This window comes from Cryphonectria parasitica (assembly GCF_011745365.1).
Source record: "Cryphonectria parasitica EP155 unplaced genomic scaffold M406scaffold_1, whole genome shotgun sequence".
NCBI classification, from domain to species: Eukaryota; Fungi; Ascomycota; class Sordariomycetes; order Diaporthales; family Cryphonectriaceae; genus Cryphonectria; species Cryphonectria parasitica.
This window is the reverse complement of record NW_024468909.1, coordinates 5,307,818-5,329,646: the sequence shown is the minus strand read 5'-3', so window position 1 is coordinate 5,329,646 and position 21,829 is coordinate 5,307,818. Positions and strand designations below refer to the sequence as shown.

The following is a 21,829-nucleotide window of genomic DNA, read 5'->3' as shown; positions in this document are numbered from 1 at the left end:
TTGTCCAAGGTTTTTGACGATGGAGACAGGGGGGACAACCCATGGAAGCAAAAGAAGCCATCAGCCACTGAGAGAGAATCTCCACGACCAGGGGAAAAGAAAAGAAAGGCGAAAAGGAGAAAAAGGAGGATCCTTTCCTGGCTCACTGGCGAGGTTCTATGCCTTGACATGGTCATCCCCGCCAGAGGGCCTTGCCGTTATTCCCGCCATCACAAAGGACAGAGGTGTAGGGGGGGTGTCAGGTTGAGCACATGGTGGACACTTGAGGCGGCTAGAGGAGTGGAGGATGAGCATCCGAGAGATGAATCGGGCTGGAGGGAATGATCAATCGTGGCCGACTAGCCCGGTAAGCCTCCCAATGCAAGATGCTTGCGCGTTCAGGCATCACTTTTAGAGTGGCGGGGAAAGGGAGTATGAAGACAATGCGCGAGAGAAGGAAAAGTCAAAATCAAAAGTAAATGGTTGTTCTCGAGTAGATGAAACGAAACATCGTATGACCCTTGTTGGCCCCCTGAGATAGAATTACTACTATGGTACATAGTTAGCATATTAGCTATGTCGGTACTTGCTTCCCCCCCCCCCCCCTGTTAATCTTGACAAGACTAAGCGACCCGATCGACCCAAAACCCGGGAAATAGCAGTTGAATCCTTCCTGGCGCTGTGGCTCGTTACCAGCTGCTCGGAATATTCTTCATTTCAAGCCACAATATGTGAAGAGAGAAGAAGGCAATTTGTCCTGACCCTGACCCATGATCGGCGAATTGTGAGCGGAAAAATGACGTCTGGGCGCGTCAACAGCGAAGGCATTTTAGCGGTGATCATGAAAAGAAACAGAAAGAAACGAGCCAGACGACATCTGATGGCATGGGAGATGCCAAGATGTGAGCCAGCATGACTCTGTCGTATCCGCCCATGGCCTCACATGCCTCCCTTACCCAGCTTCCGTGTTCTCTCTTCTTCAAGCAGATTTCGCCACTTTCTGGGTGAGGGACCCCATGGCCGTACGTTACGCACCTGTGTTTGCGACAGGGTGCACATTCTCGGTCCACGGCCCTTATCTCCCAAGCTTCGGAACCCGCACGCAAGAGCTCATCTCATGAGGGCAGCGCCGATGGATCGTGTGACTGATTCCCAAAGCAGAACGCGTCCTGCTGGCAGCGTGCTGCGCCGTGCAGAGTCCAGTATGGTAGCGCGTTGTCGTCACGCACAGAAGTCGGTTCGGCTAAATTGCTACGCATCGTCGCCGGCACGCTCCCGCGGGAGAGATACACACAGATGTGCATCCTGTCCACTCCCAACCACTGCGCTGCCCCGAAGGAACCACAAAACCCGGTCGATTATAATGGGACCTGTGCTTTTTGCGCGATACGCTGTGAGACAAAGTTTGCAAGGTGACTGATGAGCGTCACCTCCTCTTAGTAGCCCAGCTATGCGCTAATCAGGGCCTGAAAGCCTTGTCAGTCCTGAGCTTTGTCGCTACCCAAAGAAGACTACCACGCCCTTGACTCTCTCATGGTGTAGATCCCGAGACGGGCCGGGAATGATAGCACAGGACCAGCTTTGTGGCCTGGTCGACAACGCTGCGAATAAGGATTCTTTTCGCGCATGCCCTTGACGAAGCTCGGCATGAGCGGCTCGCCGACGTCAGGAAACCGGTTCCCTAAGGGAGAGCAGGGCGTGTGGTTACCGACGATGGCCACCGTTCCGAGTCAGCACAGCGCCGCTTATATCATAGGATCAAGAGTTGGAGGATGTAATGATCGGGTTGGAGATGTAGAGAAGGTTGTGCCCCGTTCTCCTGGCTCGTAGCTTCCAAGGGTGTTGGGCAAGCCAGGCATGCGAATAGTTCAAACGTTGCTAACATCTGACGTCGGTCCTGAACCTTACATGGCGTGTGGGTCAGTTCCCGCATGCCTTTGGCCATAATTCTCTTATCGAGAATTGTCCGTCTGCGTGGGTTAGCTGGGAGCTGTATGCCTTTTGACGCATGGTTGTGCTCCCGTGGGGTGTCCATGAAGAGGAGAGAAATGGGCGTTTGAGAAACGGATGGACGAATCGCTCTTGGTCCAATTGACATGTTTCACCATCAAGCACCAAGCATATTGATAATCTCGCAGAATAAACTGACCGAAAAAACTGTTGCAACCAGGTTATTTGGGTTGAACTCTGGAAAACGGTGCCCTTCTTCGGGTACATGAAAGTGAGCACATGTGAAAGGAAAGGAGTCGAGGCTGCTGACTAAGTACATACCAGCGATAAGAATGTCTTATCTTTCAAATTTCCTAAGCCGTCTTTGACTGGACTTGACTTGACTTCTCTCAGTCGCAACCTGACATTCTCAAAACTCATCTCTACGACTGTTTCCTGTAAAATCACAGCGAAAATGGGTCGGGACCTTCAAAAACGCAAGCGTCGGTCTTCAAGGCCGACCATAAGACAGTCCAATCAACCCAAGAAGCCCCTCAACCCAAGGGGCAACAGCCTGATCGCTAAGAATTGGTTCGTCCTCCCTGGCCCCCCCCCCCACACCCCCTCCTCTGTCTTATCTACTGTACCAATTTTCTGGCGTCTAACTCTGTTCCCTCCCCCCCCCCCTTTTTACTCGCACAGGAACAAGAATGAAACTCTCTCCCAAAACTATCGCCGCCTCGGCCTCACCGCAAGGCTAGGGAAAGCCACCGGAGGCATCGAACAGCATCCGTCCTCCACCACGTCCACCGCCCGGGCACAAGACCCCCTCGCCGTGACGCCCGCGGACGGGATGCGCACGGCGATCCAGTCCGTCAAGGTCGAGCGAGATGCAGACGGTAACATCGTGCGGGTGCTGCGCAAGGACAACCCGCTGAACGATCCCCTCAACGACCTGGAGTCGGACTCGGAGGACGAAGAACAAGCAGATGTGGCTGCCTCGAAACAACAGAAGGAGAACACCACCGCCCGCAGCAGCGGAGAGACCAAGGTCGTCGATCTCCTCGAGCAGCAGGCCAACATGCCGACCGAGAAACACATCCGCCACCAGTCTGCGCGCGAGAGGGAGTGGATCGAGAGGCTGCTCGCCAAGCACGGCGACGACACGGCTGCGATGGCCCGGGATGCCAAGTTGAATCCCATGCAGCAGACCGCTGCTGAGATCAAGAGAAAGATCAAGACGTACAAGGGACAGTAGTGAGAGCAGGGGATAAAATCGAATTCGCACAGGTGCCGAGAGGGGGCCGTGAATAACTCCTGGCATCGCTCAAGTGGGAGTGCCCTCTAAGAAGGAGGTCAGCGGGTGCCGAGGTCTCGTCACATGGCTCGACCCGTGCTTGTCTCACTGCGCAAATTTTCTTTCTCTCGACGCAACCTATCGCGAACGGACTCACACGCCATAATGAGAGGAGGGTCCAAAGTTGGATGTTCTGCGAGCGCCTCCTGCAGCATCTGTCTATATGGTGGGGGGAAAGGGGGGCAACGTCGCTGCGTACGGAATGGTGGACTAGGCTAGAGACCTCGCAAAAGGCAATCACGTCAGGCTATGTATGCATGAGGATAACTTCAAGTGGTTTGTCGCAATGACAGCACAGCACACCTTTAGGACGGCCCATACTGGCGGGAGGGAAACATGGGAGGATACTCTGTCTGTCTAAAGGACGGCAATTACATGCATTGCTCGTGGCGTTAGGCGTTTGAAGAGAAAAGCATTACAACATGTCGAAAGAGAAGATTTAGAGAAAATCGGGAGATAATAATGCCATCTGAGTTAAATGGCTCGTTGTTCCACATCATACATGATCGTTTTATCCATATGGACTTCACGTCAAGGTTTGAAAAACCTTGAGGCCTGATACGGTGTGCTGCGAATTCTTGCATGATTGATTGATTGGTATCTCCAAAGGTGTATCGACATGACATAACCCAAACTGACAAGGCAAGGTACACACACACAAGGTAATCAAAACGCCCCGAACACCCAAGCCGTGTTCCAGGGAGGTTTTACCTTCCTAGTGCTCTAAACAAAAGACGCAATCCCGTATTTTCCCAGCGCCGTTCATGAATAGTGTCCTCACCCGCACACACCCCCCTGGAACATTTCATATCTTATCCCGTCGTCTCCCCTTTCTCGTGTGATGATGATGCTGATGATAACGTCTGGTATGCGATGCGATGCGATGCAACTCGCAAAACCCAAGTTGGCCTCCCCTCGTCGTCTAGATGCGAAACATTCGTCCCGTAATTCATTACATCCCTCTCTCTCTCACACAGACTCTCTCTCGCTCTTTTACACCTGTCTGAAACCGATGTTGTCGTAGTTGCCAGCCGGGAATTGAGCTGGCGAATCGTAATCCTCGTCATGCACCTGCGGAGGCGAGTACAGCGCAGCGCCGCCAGGTCCCACGCTCCCGTGGCTCTCGTATGCAGTGTTGGCACCGTGACTCTCGTAGGCGCCAACAGGCTCGTCATATCTCGCGCCCATGCCCGCACCACCGTACGAGGTGTCCTGGTGGTGGGAGGTGCCAAACGAATCCGGATCATTGTGCATGGAGGAACCGCCGCCGTACGGGCCAGCGTTGAATTCTGGCTCCATGGAGTCGTCGTGGTCGTGCAGGCCACCGCCGAGGGGTGCATATGCCTCCTCGTCGACCGGGGCGGTGCTGAAGGCGGCCTTGTCCGGGTCGATGTCGTTCATGGTGTGCGTACGGCCGCGGTGGAGGCTGTCGTAGCCTGGCAGCACGCCATTGGTGTTATAGTACTGCAGGGTTGCAAAGGAAATGAAGGTGGAGAGCCCCCAGAACAATCTGTCGGAGGACAAAAAGAGAGTTTCATTAGCTTTGGACTTGGTATTGTGCAGGTGGGGGAGAGGAAGGTGAGAGAGGGGGGCTCTGGTCTCAAGAGGGTCACCCCCCAAAAAAAAGGCACTTACGTCTCAAAGACTCCCAATCCCACGATCGCCTTGCTCACGCCGCAAGCGGAGCCACAGTCATCGGCAGTGTTATAGGCAGCCTGTGTCGCAAAAGCGGACAGCCATATTATGGTCATTAGGGCGTCGACGGTCAGCAGGGCGTTGGGCTGGGCGATGTTGGATGCGCGTGGATAGCGCGGTGCCATTATTAGGTAGATCCATGCTGGGACAGAGAGGAAGCACTGTAGGAGGCATTCAGTGTCAGTGAGGACTGTCACAAAAGAGGGCAGGCAGATCATGGTCAGAGTAGTGCTTGAATCAAGAAAAAAAGAACTGACCACTCCAAAGGTCCATCCCATCTGCCCGTTGACATCACCCCCCTTGAACACAACAATCTCCAGACACCAAATTGTCACTGACAGCACGATCTGTGCGATGTGCACGATCAGCTTGTAGGTAGGGATCTTGTCCTTGTTGAACTCGACCATCTTGTCTTCTTCTCACACTCTTTCTCTCTCTTTTTGTTGGCGTCCCCCTCTCGAGTGTTTAGAATTTGGGTCGGATGAGGTGGTTGTCAATAGTCAAGTCGTGAAACAAAGTTCAGCTGCAGCGGTCTAGAAATCTAGACGGGGGCTAGCGTAGCGACAGAAAGAAAAGAAGAAGGAAAAAAGGAAGGAAACCCCAAAAAGCAATCCGTTACGTAGAACTCGTGTAGGCCAAGGACTTTATCAGACTTGTCAATCTGGTCGCAAAAGATAGGCAATGGCCAACGAGCGGTGAGGTGTTGGGTGCTTTGCTGGTTGCGAGGTGCGTGTGTGTGAAGAAGGAGGAGGAAGGCAAGAGGGAAAAAGAAACAAAGCGGAGCAGCTGAACTCGAGATGAGGGCCAGTAGTTGTCATCAAGTAAAGTAGGGACGGCAGACTTCCCAGTCTGACATGGATGATGGGATTATAGCATAGCCAGGCAGGCCTCTCTTCTTTTACACAGCACGACCAAGCCACACTCCTCCCCCTACCACATACCCTTTTTTTTTCCCCTCCTCTAAGGAGGAGGGAACCATTCGAAGGGGAAAGAACGCGCAGCCTAGCACGCCCAGCCACGGTATTCCTCGACACAGCACTCAGGACGCGCTCTTAGTGGCTGCAGTAGCCAGTTTGGGCGGAGCCAGGAGACTTCTGGGCCAATCAACCTGACACTCCAGCGGGCATGACCTTGTACAAGGTTTCCGCTGCAGCATGGCAGCTGCTGATGTCAACGTGCCCCCCTGGCAGCCGCCACTGCCAGAAATACGACCTCGCATATGCAGCCTGACTTCATCCCTACACCAACTCACCCAGCTTTATCTCTTTCTCACCGTCGACATAGGTTTCTATGAATGGCGCCAGCAAGCACCTCCATTCGATCCCAATGCAACTTCATGTTACCCTCGTTGTCCTGGCTTCGTTTAGGACCTTTTGTCCGTTGTCCGTGCAGACCACATACACACACCCCAGGGTTACAAACAAGACCTTGATCTTCCATGCTCAACTGGCGACCGTTACGCAATGACGACAACACAAGGCTGATCTTCTATCTGCCTCCAGAGTTATTCTGTGCCCACATTTTCCGTTGGCCTCCCTGCAATGCAACGACTCATTGCTGTCGGTTGCCATAGCTCTCTCTCGCTTACACATCTCAACACAACGATGGGAATCAACACCGTTGGAGAGCTTCAGGGTCTGGAAGTAGATTTCTTCTCTCTTCTGCAAACTTATTATGAGAGGACGAATGAAAACTGCACAAGAAACCAGCTTATGCTTACACGTCCTCCAATCCTTCCTCCCTTGTCCCCCAGTCACAGATCCTGAACTCCTTATTCCTTGTCCCTGTACTACAGTAATATTGCTCACATTTGCGCCATCCATTCCGTGTACGGTACCAGTTTTACCCGACTCAGCCACACCTCAAGTCTTGAATGACACGCAATGCGGGAGGCGGCCCTTCCCACATTTCTTGCAGGGCGTTCGATGCCCGCCGTAGCGGCAACCTATTTTTAGCATCATCGCCGGCCGCCACCAGCCAACGCGTCCCTCGGCGATCGTTGACCATGTTCTTCTATACCTTTACAAGACAGTGCAGAGGGCCGAGATACCGCTTGTCAGGCCCGAGATTTCTTCGACTCCCGTGAGCTCCAACGGCGCAATGGCACCCAGAGCATCCGAGATGACGCCCAGGATCGAGTCACAGTCCAGGCCCTGCGGGTCCTCAGACGCTCCATTGAACGTGACCTGGGCCTTCTGGTTGCTCTGGTCGTCGTACATGGTCGCCTGGATATAGTTCACGAGGTAGCAGTCGTTGCTAGAAACAAAGTTTAGTCCCGAGAGAGCGTTCTTGCTAGGGAGATGGGGCAGTGCTGAAAGGATAGCATCACCTACAAAGTAGTCTTGCCACAATCAAGCGCGATGCCACCCGACTCGCGCTTTGTCCACTGAGACGCTGTGTCGGACGGGCTGGGGTTATTCATACACATCTCCGCCGACGTCGTGGAGCACTGGCTCGACGCGACCAGAGCTGCCGAGACGGCATCCAGGAGGTTGTCGATCACGGCTGTGTCGTTGTTGCTGTTGCCCTCCATGGTGATGGTGCCTTTGCCCAGCGCCGTATAGCCACCGGACTTTGTCAAGTACTGGAACGTCTGCGGGGTGCCGGCGTCACAACCGGTGCTGCTGCACACATTCTTCATGAACTTCTTTTCAAAGTCCTGTGAGACGGCGTCGCCAATGTGCCACTGTCATGATGGAGAAGTCAGAAGAAGACCATAGAGGGGCAATTTGGTATGGATGTTTATCAAAGGTGGGCTCTTTTATATATCATGTCATTATATGCATGCATACATACCTTGCTGCTCCCAATCTCGAGGACTGTCTTCCATTGCGTCGAGTCAGCCCTATCCTCAAGGATCAGGCTCGACGACCTAGGGAAGGAAGCGGCAAGAGCAGAGGCGACATTGTTTCCCGTGATGGCCACCGCGGCAGCGATGCTGAGATAATTCCGGAGGGATGTCATGACTGATTGAGTGAGTGTAGGTAAATGAGTAGTTCTTCACAGAAGAACAATAAAGAAATGAAAGTAGAGGAAAAAAGGAAAATGCGAGTAAATTCTGGGGTTTCGACTCATCCATTGAAGGAAACACCTCGCCAGCTTCATGGTCTCAACATATATGGTTTTTTTTCTCTCTCCCTGACGTCCTACATGTTCCTGAATGTCCTCACGCCAGAACCCCTTTCGGGAATGAATTTTCGAAGTGCCCCCCCCCCCCTTCTCCGCTGCGATTGTAGACGTTTTAGCCAAGACACCAAGCAGCTGGAGGCGAGCGACCCAGCGACCACCCGCTAACTCTTCAAAGCAACCTGCTTGGCCACGTCCTGGGCCGACATGATCTCTGGCGAGGTACGATCAAAGCAACTATTTGAAGGCAGCATCATTGCATCAAGAATTGCTTTGGGGGTTGTTTCAAGAAAATCGTCACTAAAGGAACGCCAGGTTGTGGAAAGGTAGGTAACTTTTCATCCCGGGACCGCCTCAGCGGATTCTGTCAGATTTGATTAGGGAACTGATTCAATGAGGACAACACCTTACTTTTAACACCGTGGTCTTTCTACCCCTTGGAAGGCAGACTTACTTATGACTGGAAATGAATGGTAAAAAGCTTTCGAAAGATGACTCTGGCTCAAGCTTGTCCCGATTAAAGGAAAGACAACCCCCACGGTCATCTTAGGGCAATAAGACGGGGTGTGTTCCGCCCGAGCGGTAGCTAAAAAGTGGGTGTGGTTCGCACCAGATTAGGTCACTCAGAGGGGCTTGACACATGCAGAGGTTATAAGCGGCCACCTGTTTCAAGCCCAAAGACGACCTCCAAACCAAATTTTCAGGTAAGCATGCCGTCCCACCCAGATGATCAGGCTGCAGAGTTTCCATTCATTTCGCTAGTCCTATTCTTTGAAGGTCTCTTGATTCATGTAGAGCCATTTGCAAGCCTGCATCTTTGAGCTTGGACTTGGTTGTTTTTTCGTCGCACCGGCATTTAGGCAGACATCTTATCCGCCTGTTTCTAGGTGTGTAGCTTTCCCCATCGTATCAACGACTCAAGGACCCAGATTTCGCCCAGGTTTCGGGGATTTTTGAGAAGAAAGAAAGAAGAAAGCCCCGAAAAGGAAGACAAAAGATTTTGGAAAAAATGACGATTAAAATAAATAAAAAAAGAGAGAAAAATAGGTATTCTATATTGGACTATAGCAGCTTACTTTTAGTCGAATCTGTGTCCACTATTTAGCTTATACCATTGTACAGCGATAGTATAAACTTCACGATTCTTTCACCTTGACAGTGTCTACGGCGCAGTAATTCCATCCGGCCGGGCAAAACGAGGGACCGTCACCCCGATATATCCGAAAATCACGTACTTTGGGGGCAGTAAAGATCCGCATGTGTCATATCTACGGCATGTGATATTACGATATGTCCGGGAAAACGTGGCTTGTACTCATGCGGAGGGGGCGTCATGTTGCATACTTAAGTGCCGAAGTGAATACCAAATGAGGGGTTCAAACATTTCAGTTCGAGAAATTCCCAGAGAACCCTTGACTCATCACACAGAAACCGTACACACGACGGACCCCTCCTACCTTCCTACTGCAAAGACATGTCTTCCTTCAACGGCTTCGACACAGTCCCAGCGGCTGCGTCTGGGAAAGCAGAGCCCTTTCAGCTTCACGTCCCAGACTCTGAAGTCGCAGACTTCAAAGACCTCCTTCGACTGTCCCGGATCGGCCCCGAGACCTGGGAGAACAGCGTCAGCACCCGTGAAGGGGGCAAATACTTTGGCGTCACACGGGACTGGCTGTCCAGCGCCAAGACCACCTGGCTGACCGATTTCGACTGGCGCAAGCACGAGTCGCGCATCAACTCGTTTCCCAACTTCAAGATCCAGATCGAGGACGGCGAGCCGCAGCAGCCGCTCAGCATCCACTTCGCGGCGCTCTTCTCCAAGAAGAAGGATGCGGTCCCCGTCCTCTTCATGCACGGCTGGCCCGGCTGCCACCTTGAGTTCCTGCCCATGCTGGATCTCCTCAGGACCAAGTACACGGCCGAGACGCTGCCGTTCCACGCCGTGGTGCCGTCACTGCCTGGGTACGGGCTCTCGTCCGGCCCGCCGCTGGATCGCGACTTCGCATGTGCTGATGCGGCTCGCGTCCTGAACAAGCTCATGGTCGAGCTGGGCTTTGGTGCCGGCTATATCGCGCAGGGGGGCGATTTGGGCTCCTTTTTGGCTCGTCAGCTCAGCTCCACGTATGATGAGTGCAAGGCATATCACGGTAAGATTCTTCAAACCCCATCCTGAGATAATGATTGCCCCTCGCCCTCCGTTTTTTGTCGTTTTCTTTGTTCTTGTCTTCTTCTCTGTTTCAAGAACAATAAATCAGGTGTGGCCTACCGACGAACGCAATTACTAAGATGATTGAAATGAAAAGTCAACCTGCTACGTGCCGGCCCCGAAGTGGATCAGAGCAACACGGAGGGCCTCGACGAGGAAGACTTGCTGCACCTGAAGAAGGCCAAGACCTGGTGGGAGATGGGCTTGGGCTATGCCATAGAGCACTCCACGCGCCCCGCGACGATAGGCCTGGTTCTGTCCTCGAACCCTCTTGCACTGCTGGCGTGGATCGGTGAAAAGTACCTTGAGTGGTCGGATACGGACATCGAACTGGAACAGATTCTCGAGTTGACCTCCTATTACTGGTTCACCTCCTCGCTGCCCCGGTGTATCTGGCCCTATAGGGATCTCTTTTCCGCTCGATACCAAAAGTCAGGCTGGCCGAAGACGGACAAGCCCTTGGGGTATTCTGCCTTCTGCGACCTCGCAGTTCTGCCCAAGGGTTGGCAGAAACACTTTCCGAATATGAAGTTCCGAAGGGACCACGACAAGGTATGGAGAAAGATCTCTTTCTTTTGTTAGAAATCGCGAGTCGTTTCTCTCTTCCCCTCCCTCTCGATTGCAGTTGTGCTCACATAAGGTTATTGTATGATTAGGGCGGACATTTTGCTGCTCTGGAGCAACCGGAGTTGTTTCTCGAAGACGTAGAGGAGTTTGTTCTCAATGTCGTCGGTCCATTGCCCTGAAAGGTTGAATTGCGATGCATTTCTCGTTGGGCCCCTCCCCCCTTCCAAATCATATTGTTATCCAAGTCCAGGTAGTCAAATATCAACAGACTATTCATGCCGTCAAGTATTGGTGCATGTGCCATAAATACTCTGAACGCATGCAATAATTGATTAGTTCACTCCAAGGCAAGTGCTTTTGCTTACTAGACTCGCACTCGCTTTCGTCAGAATCGAATGCGCCGGCCATTTTGGGCCGCACTACATGAATACGCACTAGCTACTTAAGTTCTTAATTAAATTAGAACACCACGGCCAACGAATCTCTCCGTTCCCGCTGCCCTGGATCCAAGTATAAGCAGATGTGCTGACTTGCGCATAATCAAGCCAAACAACCATGGATTGAATGAGAAGCTCTTAACCCCCGCCTCATGGGATGAAATCACAGCGACATTATATGCTCTTGTTCACCAAGTACTATAGTCATTAGTTACTTCTTCAGTCAAGCCTTGAGCCTATCGAATCCCCTGCCTATAACATCTCATCATATTATACGACTCTTCTTCTCAAGTTGCGAGCGGCAACAACAACGGCATCAGCAGCCCTAGAGCCACTTGTTACTTCATTATTCCTTCCAAACAACGACCTTGAAGCATCGGGACAGGTGCCTCCGAATATCATCTCAACCCCTCAAACATGTCTCGCTTCTTCCCCCACGCAGAATACGCAGAGGACCAACCCCTTGCTTACATCATCCTCACCACACACGTCCTCACCCGCGGCGCAACAACAGGCGCCATCATCGGCGCCGCCAGCTTTGGTATACGGGGCATCGCCTCCAGGCGCACGTCTCCCCCATCATCCGGCACCGTAGCTGGATCATCATCATCAGCAGCAGCAGCAGCAGCAGCAGCACCATCATCACTGTCCACACCTAACAGGGGCCTCTTCCTCCAGGCAGCCGGCAGGGGCACCACCATCGGCACGGCTCTGCTCGCCGTCGCCCTTGTGGGCCGGATGTGGGGCCGCGAGGACATCGAGTGGAAGGACAGGAGCTGGCGGCTGCTGCATAACAAGGGCCAGGTGGAGTGTGATGACTGGACGTACGGCGGCGCGGTGGCTGGGGTCGGGGCGGCGGCGGTCGGTGGGATGTTGAGAGGTGCGGGCTGGCGTGGAGTGGTGGGCGCTGGGGGGTTGGGGAGCGTGCCGGGGACCGTTGGATATATGGGCTGGAGGTATGGTGTCAAGGGTGGGAAGTTTGAAGAGTGAAGGGAGAAGTGTGTAGTTCTTGGTTTGTCTTGCTCGCGGTCATTTTTACAGTCGTTTTCTGTTGCTTCGGTCTGAGTCCATATAATTTGGCTTTGCCCTGTTCCCCCTAACGGCGACAAAGAGAATGGCATGCTGGTCGCCAAAGCGAGCCGCCTGATAATCCGCTGGCTTTGGTGTACATGCATTTACTTTCCCTCTCACTTTGGTGGTTAGGGCATATCTCTTCTCCGGTGACCTCACCGGCTTGGATTGCGTGTGTATTGGCGGAGGACTACCTAGGCGTTGGTAGCACGAGACGAATTGCTTCAGACAGATCAAGACACAAAACATGAACCAGTATGAATCCTGGTTATAGTGACATCAAAGTGCAAGGACTCTACAATTTCCTTTTTTTTTCTTTTTTTTTAAAAAAAAAAAATACAGATGTCATTTCGCATTCGGGCAAACAAACAGCTTTATCCTACTTCTTCAATATACAGCATCGTAACGGATATGCACGAATTTCAAAAAAATTCGAGGACAAGTCTCCTTGGATGGTGAAAATGCGGCCCGTTTTATTAGGATCTCGATCCTTGGGACAGACTTTGGATTGATAAAGTGCAAGTGAGTCACTGATTTATTTCTGAGAAGATAACTACCATCAGAATAGGAAGCAGTGTTGACTGGAAGGAGAGATGGACTGCCGTAGAGCCCTCTCAATCGAATTGATTACTTACTTATGTTGCTTTACATTGTACATCTGGCTGATTAAAAGAGTAGCCATGAGAAGTCGGTGTTTAAGAGTATCAATCTCAATTAGATAGGTGGTCAGTTCATTGCGGCCTATAATTTGCTAGGAGTCCTCATGGTGCTGGCATCGCATGTTCACATGTTAGCAGAACCAGGACAATTGACTCTGAGAACCTACGTCTTAAGATTATATCGAGTCGTTTACCAAAGCTGTAAAGTAACCAACTTGCTGGTAGATTTCCTGAATCAATCAAGAGGACGTTGTCAATAGTTCGGAACCGCAGGGCTTCGTGTCTCGTGCGCACTAGAATCATGTCTCGCCCTCAAGTTCAACAAGACTTGAGAACGTCGGCATCAGGCATGAGGGAAGTCGCACTGCATCAGTATCTCTAAAATTTCTGTAGCACCATGCATGAATTGTACATTTGCTCTGGCGCTTTCGACGCTGTGATAGTTGAATGACGATTTTACAGTACCTACTAAGTAATTACTTTACGCTTTGGCTCTGTAGAGCCGGCCGCGCAGGGGTCTTCCCTCCTGAGCCGAGAAGGCGTCCAGTAGCTTGCACAGCAGCTGAGCGAGAAGTAATCTTGCCGATCTGCCGGCTATCGCCCAAAATTAAGCTTCTCCATATCTAGTCCAACGTCAATCCTGCATAATCGGAATTGAAGCAAGACTTGCTGCATATTTCACCCTTCTGAATCCATTATTGTGGCTGAACTTGAAGTTCTAAACTTGTTTATTTTCTACTTCCCCGCTATTCTTATTCCCTTTCTGCGATGTGTGTTTAGGTTTCCGAGGTACACAAGGTGGCAGAGCTTGGAATTAGTAAGGAAAATGGAACCCCGCGGTGACGAGATCATTGTCGACCCGAGGCAAGCGCCCGCTGTTGAGGAGGCGCGCAGCGATGAGCGGACACCGCTTCTGAATGGCCAAATGGAGCGGCATGAGGCAGGTCCAGAAGATGGGACGCAGGAGGAGCAGACTGTCCTCGCCACGGACGTCTCGGGCGCGAGACTCTGGGTCATCCTCAGCAGCGCATATGTCGGCGTCTTCTTGGGTGCCATAGACACCACCATCATCGCGACGCTCTCGGCGCCAATATCGAGCGAGTTTAAGTCCCTGAGTCTCTTGTCATGGCTGGCGGCCGCATACCTCATTGCCAACGCCGCCTGTCAACCCATCTCGGGCCGTCTGACGGATATCTTTGGGAGGGGCCCGGGCCTGGTGTTCAGTAACGTCTTCTTTGCGGCGGGCAACCTCATCTGTGGTCTTGCCCAGAGTGACACGGTCATAATCGTCGGCCGTGTGGTGGCTGGCATTGGCGGCGGCGGCCTGATGGCAATTTCTACATTCCTGGCCTCTGATCTGGTCCCGCTCAGGAAGAGAGGCGTAATCCAGGGGATTGGAAACATTTGCTTTGGCTCAGGAGCCATGCTGGGTGGTGTGTTTGGAGGCTTTGTCAATGATACGTCCTCGTGGGGATGGAGGCTGGCTTTCCTCGTCCAGGTCCCTGTGGTGGTGGTCTCGGGCCTGCTGGTCTTCTTCCTGGTCAGGGTGCCGCCCAAGATGTCAAACAAGTCGGCGCTGTCCAGGATTGACTTCGTCGGGGCCCTCCTGATCATGTCTTTCCTCGTCGTCTTGCTGCTGGGTCTGAACGCAGGAGGGAATCTCGTGCCGTGGACAGACCCGCTCGTCCTGACCACCCTCCCCCTCGCCCTGGCCCTCCTCATCGCCTTCATCGCCTGGGAGAGCCGGAGTGCGCAGCCCATCATCCCCGTCAGGCTCCTCATCCACCGCACCGTCTTCACTGCGTGCATGACGAACCTGGTGTGTACAATGGCTAACACCATCCTCATCTTTTACGTGCCCATCTACCTGCAGGTGCTTGGCTACTCGCCCACACAGTCGGGGTTCAGAATCCTCTTTGGTAGTCTCGGGGTTTCCGTCAGCTCCCTCGGCTGCGGGGTTATCATGAAGAAGACGGGCCGTTATCTCGGCCTGGGGATCTGCGTCGTTCTCTCCTTCGTCGCCGGCGCGGCTCTCATCACAACCCTCGACGAGAACAGCCCCAGCTGGGTCCCCTTCCCAGCCTTCGTCCTCACCGGCGGAGGCTACGGCGGCATGCTCACGGTGACGCTGCTGGCCTGCATAGCGGCTGTCGATCATGCCCAGCAGGCCGTTATCACGTCGGCCACGTATGCCTTCCGGTCTGTCGGGGCCACACTGGGCGTCACCGTCGCCTCGGTGGTGTACCAGAATATTTTGAAAGCGCGGCTCTGGGACAGGTTCGGGTCGCTTCCCGGCGCGGCGGAGGAGATCAAGAGGATCAGGGATGACCTGGATGAGCTGAGGCGTCTGCCGGCGGGCTGGGGGGAAGGGGTCATTGCTTCTTTCATGGAGGCCTTTCGGGGTGTGTGGTTGACTACGCTGGGGCTCGGGATCGCAGGGTTGATATGCGTGTCCTTGATGAAACAGCACAAGCTGCATTCCAACCTGGCGAGGAGCGAAGATTAAGAGCAGGTGTAGGAGGGAGTTTCGTGACCTAGGATGTACAATTGCTCTGGCCAGGTTCAATAAGTTCAATACCTCGCAGAAGCAGCAGCAGCAGCAGCAGCAGCTCGATACGACCCAATGCACGATTGCACATATTTGGTATCGGATGATTTTGAAACATATCGTCGACCGAGGTTGAAGTGTAAGAAAGAGGGGTGGTTTGGGTTTGGTCTTTACTGAGCCTGCTCAGGTGTTGTTGTCAAGATGTCTCTGTTGAGTGCGAAAAAGTACCACGAGGTATGTACTTCATCACGAAGGCCAAGTATTCACCTCGATCAATCAAACCTTTTCCCCCTTCTTTCCTTCCCCCCCTTCTCAGGCGCCTTCTGTGTATGCTCAGGAAGTATTACAGGTTCGATCTCAGAGTAATAACCCTAACCCCGGGCCTGCTCTCTCCAAGAATTTGGCCTTGGCCTCCTCAGGCGATGACGATGAGCACGACAAACGCCTGAACATACTCTACGGTAGGATGAGGCTCTTGAATATCCTGAGACGACTGCAGGCCCACCACCTAGACGCTTTGCTGCTTTACACCGTTACGGCGACCTATAATGGCTGCCTAGAATGAGACGGTGCGGTGCGGAAGGTGCGTACGTCGAGAGACGCAGTTGCCAACTAGAAGAGGATTCCACCTTCCATTTTGGTCTCATCAGAATCTGAGACTGCGTCATGAGGACATTTCGGGAGTGCCATCGCGCGGAAGCGTGGTCACGCTTCCTCCCTTCGTGGCAATCTTGCCGGTTTGGACCCGAGCCTATATCAACCAACACTCGTCGGAATGGAATCCGATCACCAGCACCAAGACAAGGCAGTAGCAGCGACAGCAGCGACAGCCGCATGGCGAGTCGTCGGATCATTGTAAGAGACAACCTCGACCAGGGCCAGATTAGAGCTCCCTATCCGAAAGTCACCGATGCTGACGATAGTCATGAAGTCAGAAAGGCAGGCGACAGCAAAAGGCCAAGCGGCGTGAGCTTGAGCCTGCCCAAGGAGACCAAACTCTGGCCGCTCGCAGCTGGGCAACAGCTTCAAACAGCAGAACGATGCGGGTATGGCTTGTCTCCCTTTGCCCCTGCAGAACAATCCACCATCCTACGGACTACCCTGTTGTAGGAACGCATCTGGCATGTCTGGCACGTTGTTTTGCTCCCAGGTCGATAGTCGCACTGACCGAGTTCCCTGAAGAAGAGCCATGCATCTTATCTTGGACTATTGGTGCCCTCTTGCTCCACCCAGATGCAGAGTTATTGTGTTTGCGGAACATGACTCCTCAGGCAGCTAGTACTCGACTCGAAGTATGTACTATCTAGAGATTCACAGGAGTGCGTTCGATTAGGATTTCGGGCCCACAACGCAACAAATCTCTGAGAGCTGTTCTGCTCGAGGATGTTGCACAAGTCGACATGTGACTGCTCCTCTGCCGCAACAAGCAACGATATTTCGTATGTGCTTTCGGCCAGCAAGCCAACTTTGGCAACGACATATGAAGGATGGCTTCCAGAATATATGCGTCAAACGATTCGGGCCTCCGGCTCCGTTCCGCGCAAAGGATCGCTGCACTATAACGATCCTGGCGAGCGTCAACGCCATAATGAGCCGGTGGCTTTTCACCAGATTGTGGTCTGTGATTTCATCATTGGTAGTGACTAGGTGCCTGCGCAAATTGTTCCTCAATGATCACCCCGGCCGGAAACCCGCTGATCACCTTGACGGCAGCTTCTTGGGGCTTGAAGGCTGCCTAACTGCCGTAATGGTCACCTTGCATTGGAAGGAGGGTCTCATCATGCCCATCAAGAGCCACAGCACCATGGCCATCGCACTGCTGGACCAGTCGTAACCACAGGTCTAGCACCACTCGCGAACGGAAAGGGCCGATCATCGCGCAGATCAGAACGGCCTGCAGAAAGAGAGGGGCGGCAGGGGCCCTGAGATGGTTTCCCAGAGAGAGAGTCGGAGTGAGCAAGGGCCATTGAAGCAACCCTGTACCCATCGCAGGGTGATCTTGCCCTGAGAAGCAAACAGGAGGCAGGGCCGGTTTCGACAACCGTCGTGCTATTGGTACGGGACGATGCCATCGGGTAGTGTTTCCCTCTCTCTCGGCCTACCAAGAACGCCTGACCGGTCTGACGTAGCTCGTCGTCTGCTACCATCCTCATACTGATGGCATCCGCACAGAAGCAGGCTATACAAGTACCGGCATGCTGGTGTGTGGCACACACAAGGCTGCCCCTGCCGGACAAACCCTTTTCCTTCAATCATTTTTTTCTTCTAAATTTTTGAAAAAGGCCCCAACAAAAAACAAGACAGAAGTAAGCCCCATCAGAGACAAAGTTTTGCAAATACTGAGAAGCCGTCGCCGTGGATCCGCCATGCATCCCGATTATTCCCCTGCAGTATGACCGGCAAAGTCAGCCCGATATTGCCTTCTTTGCAAGAACTGTCATCTGTTGGTCAATTCGATCCGAGTGCAACTCGACGTTACATACAGGGCAGCTCTACTTCGCTAGCTTCATGCTCTCCTGTGGGGCTGAGACTTACCTTGTACCGAGAAAGTGTGAGGATCAAAGGTTCGCAGATCACAGCAACAAATGACATCTGATGAGTGCTCTCGCTCAGGTGAGCACCTCATGCCGGCCAACGGCATGGTTCTGGAAGGATCCGAGGTGACCGCGCACTGATGACAGCATTTATCCCCAGACGGCTCGTGCAACATCTGGAGATTTCGGCCAATACCCAGCCCTACACACGGGGGCTGAATGCGTCTCGAGTGGCCCTAGATAAGCGAGACTGACACCCCCTCCCCCCCTCGGTGCATAGCACCCAACACGTCTGGTGTCGGATGACACATTCACTATGGGTCTCGACCGGTCTGGCACCCATGCCAACGTTTTGGGAAGGCAGCTCATTAACATTGCCGTAGAGGCTAATCGTTGTGCAGATATGAATCGAACTACAGAGCGGCACGTGGCTGGTCAAGGCTCACCACGAATGTCTGCGGCGGGAGGATTGCGGAACTTGGCGCTTGACGCCGGGCAAAAGATGGACTTCTGTCGATGCGGCGCCGCCCTCACGTCTTTGCTTCCGACAGGTCTCTCCGCCCTCAGAGTGTGAGCCCAATGCACGCAGGTTCTTCGCACGTCGATTGGGCGGGTCGGCATGGGTAGGGCGCAATCTGAATCTGGCTGAGGACAATAGTCGCACGTCAGAAGGACTGCATCTCATATTGGGGCCGCATTATAAGCTGCCCCCGCTACTGCAGGCCGCACTGCCGTGACTCGAAAGGGGGGTGTGCTCGTGATGCCATTCCGCCCCGGCTACAGGGGATGATGGTAGGGCTGGAAACACGGCGCCTTCTCGGGGCTTCAAACAACCTCTCCGTACCGCTCTTCAAGCCAGTCAGCAAATCTCCGCCATGGGCAATTTTTCGTGCGCATCAGCATGAAGTCAGTACTATTGGAGTGCTTGAGTGCCTCATCTCGCATGTCGGTGCTCTGCTTACATTACGCTTCGCTTACAAAGACGTCACCCCTCGGATCCGTTTCCGGTTCTTGTTGACACACATCGTTATGGGTCCTGCAGCAGAGACCATGGTTTTGAGCAGCCAGTAGCGCGTCTGAGATGGCTCGCTTCTTGTTGAGGCACCATTGGGCACCCTCCTCCTAGGTGTGTCAGCGAGGACCGTTTGGGGAGGGGGAGGGGGGAGCCACCGAGGTTCTCCGCAACTCAAACTTCCCCAAACACTTCCCTTCGCTCGCCTTTTACGCATACTATGTGCAATTGTTCTGGGTTCACGATTCTGGAACATAAAATCGGTCCTGAGGAACCGTGGCTAATTGCGCAACACATTTCACATACCTAGTAAACCAAGCAAAAAGTATCCCTGCCACTGCTGGTTGGGACGGATCGCTTTACCGGAGCTAGGCCTGATCTGGACACACTTATAACGCCGCACTCTGCCGATTATGAGGTCAGCAGCGAGGTATTGATCTCTGCAAGTCCTGCTTCTTTTCTGGCACCGCTGCCGTCAAGAGAGCAATTTTCAGAGACTTCATTGGATGTACCCTGGACTAGAACGGCCAGATCCGGCTTGAGGACCAGAGAATCAATCACTAAGGAGCCTTACGTGCGTACGATGGTAGAATTCTCCATACGCGGGCCCAAGATTGGTCCCACCAATGTCATGCAACACGCCGCCAAGGGGGCCATTTGACCAAGGCACGCGATCACACGGTGACCGGCGCCACAAAGACCCCCTTTTTTATTAATTCTTTTTTTGCTTTCTTTTTCTTTCTCTTGTCTCTCTCTCTTGAAGATCTACTACGGTACCAGCGTTTTGTGTCAGGCTAATGGAGGGGGGCAGGCGCCGGGTATCTTTGGTCCTGATATCCAAGGGTGGAAAACCATTCGAATGAGACCATTCTTTCGGCCGAGATGAAGCTCGCAATTACGCGCCGTGCAAGCCGGATCTAGGCCTGGAGACCGGTCGATCTTTACAGACTCGGACTTGACCAAGTCCGGCCGAAACCCGATTTACGATGATGGTCCGGGGCCCGGGACGCCGTGGTGTTGGGCGGGGTTTCAACATTCCAACGGAGAGAAGGGGGGGGGGGGTCGGTCATCTGAGATGTCTGGTACTGCGGCTTGGTTTTGGGTGACATTCATGGCGTTGGTACCTGGAAATGGTTCTTTTGCACGCTATGTCGATTTTTGAAATGATCACTGACCGGAAAGCGCTGACGTGCGATCCTCTCTCGGCGCAAACCACTTGAAAAGGAAACCATGGCCCTGGTCTCTGCCGAGGCGAGGTCGGCAAATACGCAAGGAGCCCCTCAATCTTGCAGGTGTCTGGGACCACTATGCCCTGTCATTTTCTAGAAGAGCTGGCGAAGGGGCCGGCGGGGGTCACCCGCCCCAAGCCGATTCGCTCAAGGTACCTGGCACGCTGGGAGGGCTGACGGATCAAGAAGCCTGAAGGATCAGTGCGCGTGCAGAAGTCGTCAACAAAATCTAGCCGTGACGGCTAACATGCGTGCTGTGTGCCCTGGCAATACCACCTCAGCCGCTCCCCCCCTCCCTTTTTCCAAAAGCTTATCCGGCCGTTGACACAATAATCAAGACAAGACACGCTGATGTTGAGCCTCGGCCAATCATGGTGGGTCTCGTCACTCGATGCTGCCCTTGGATGCTCCTCACTGTTTAAGTTCGGACTCTTGATGGAGCAGCTCGGTCTCGGTAACCGCAGCGTGCTATGGCACTGCCGGGAGGCCTGGAGAGGCTCTGGAGAATGGCCTCAAGGATCCACCTCCAGGGCGGCTTCTCATTGGAAGGGGTACGCACTCTTGTCCACCTTCGCAACAGGCAGCCATCAATACGGATGTACTCGGCGCCCGTTGGGACCACCAACAATAAAACGGGCCAGCCTTTGGTGGACTGGGCCTGACGAGTGCCGAGGAACCTTCGGCCCGCAATTGATGGCACGATATCCTGTGCGACCCCCTGCCGTTTTGTCCCACAACCCACCCCGCTAGAGACTCAGGACGACAGCTCTGCTGCTGGACTAATTCACATGCCAGCTCCCTGGACACCCAACCCAAAAGCCTTTTCTCGGAGCCGTAGACTAGAACGCGGAAGTACTGTGGTACACAAATTCCTCAGGGCTAGCAAACCATGCAGTTTTTCACACGGCACTTGAGTACTGCATGAGCCAAATAAGGGACGAGCCGCGCTCTGTGACATTCGGAACCGAACGACAGGCTTCGGCTTCGTGTCGACGGGTCCCACCCCGAGTTTCACTCGTCTGATTGCCACGAACACTCATAGTACGTACTTGGCTACGCGCTTGCGAAATACCGGCGTGGGATGTGGCTTGACGACTCAGTCGCACCAGGAAGATCTGACCCTCGGTGTACAAGGAGGAGGAGGGAGGCCTTTTGGATTGATATGTCTACCAACCTTTTCCGACGCCCACGCGATGACGAAGTTGGCACACGGTCTCAAATAAACCTCCGATTGTGCTGCAGTAGTCGCGCTCGAGCGGACACACCAATAATACGACTGCGGCCTGGCGAGGCAATCATGACATTGTCCAGAGCTGTTCCAAGCGCCGGCCCCCAGGCGGGATGATCACGAGCGTTGAGGTGACTGAGCATGAGATGCTGCATCAGGCCACGGCGACGACTTTAGCCATACGAGACCGATCATGCGCAATTAGTGCCTTGGTCAGCGCCACGAGCTTGCATCAAATGCAGACAAGAGACT

The 21,829-nt window shown here is 53.4% G+C and overlaps 6 protein-coding genes across 6 annotated transcripts; 4 read left to right on the top strand and 2 right to left on the bottom strand.

Moving 5' to 3' along the window:
• Positions 1–2,332: 2,332 nt before the first annotated feature.
• M406DRAFT_285612 (uncharacterized protein) lies at positions 2,333–3,166 on the top strand (the record flags this gene model as incomplete). Its single annotated transcript, XM_040918627.1, has 2 exons — positions 2,333–2,499; positions 2,611–3,166. The coding sequence occupies exons 1-2, from the start codon at positions 2,384–2,386 to the stop codon at positions 3,164–3,166; spliced, it is 672 nt and encodes a 223-aa protein (XP_040781787.1). The 5' UTR covers positions 2,333–2,383.
• A 664-nt stretch (positions 3,167–3,830) lies between these two features.
• Positions 3,831–5,692, bottom strand: M406DRAFT_354579 (uncharacterized protein). The gene is made up of 3 exons (XM_040922957.1): positions 5,218–5,692; positions 4,901–5,121; positions 3,831–4,775 (listed from the first exon to the last, which is right to left on the bottom strand). The coding sequence occupies exons 1-3, from the start codon at positions 5,365–5,367 to the stop codon at positions 4,259–4,261; spliced, it is 888 nt and encodes a 295-aa protein (XP_040781786.1). The 5' UTR covers positions 5,368–5,692; the 3' UTR covers positions 3,831–4,258.
• Positions 5,693–6,981: 1,289 nt separating this feature from the next.
• M406DRAFT_67192 (uncharacterized protein) lies at positions 6,982–7,924 on the bottom strand (the record flags this gene model as incomplete). The annotated part of the gene is made up of 3 exons (XM_040925047.1): positions 6,982–7,216; positions 7,294–7,646; positions 7,757–7,924. 3 exons carry the CDS (start codon positions 7,922–7,924, stop codon positions 6,982–6,984), a joined length of 756 nt encoding a protein of 251 aa, XP_040781785.1.
• A 1,573-nt stretch (positions 7,925–9,497) lies between these two features.
• Positions 9,498–11,338, top strand: M406DRAFT_354578 (epoxide hydrolase 1). Its single transcript, XM_040922956.1, has 3 exons — positions 9,498–10,233; positions 10,390–10,844; positions 10,949–11,338. The coding sequence occupies exons 1-3, from the start codon at positions 9,561–9,563 to the stop codon at positions 11,036–11,038; spliced, it is 1,218 nt and encodes a 405-aa protein (XP_040781784.1). The 5' UTR covers positions 9,498–9,560; the 3' UTR covers positions 11,039–11,338.
• Positions 11,339–11,713: 375 nt separating this feature from the next.
• Positions 11,714–12,286, top strand: M406DRAFT_249066 (uncharacterized protein; the record flags this gene model as incomplete). The annotated part of the gene is made up of 2 exons (XM_040916582.1): positions 11,714–11,837; positions 11,916–12,286. 2 exons carry the CDS (start codon positions 11,714–11,716, stop codon positions 12,284–12,286), a joined length of 495 nt encoding a protein of 164 aa, XP_040781783.1.
• A 1,665-nt stretch (positions 12,287–13,951) lies between these two features.
• On the top strand, positions 13,952–15,532 carry M406DRAFT_248661 (MFS general substrate transporter; the record flags this gene model as incomplete). The annotated part of the gene is made up of 1 exon (XM_040916551.1): positions 13,952–15,532. One exon carries the CDS (start codon positions 13,952–13,954, stop codon positions 15,530–15,532), a length of 1,581 nt encoding a protein of 526 aa, XP_040781782.1.
• Positions 15,533–21,829: the final 6,297 nt, after the last annotated feature.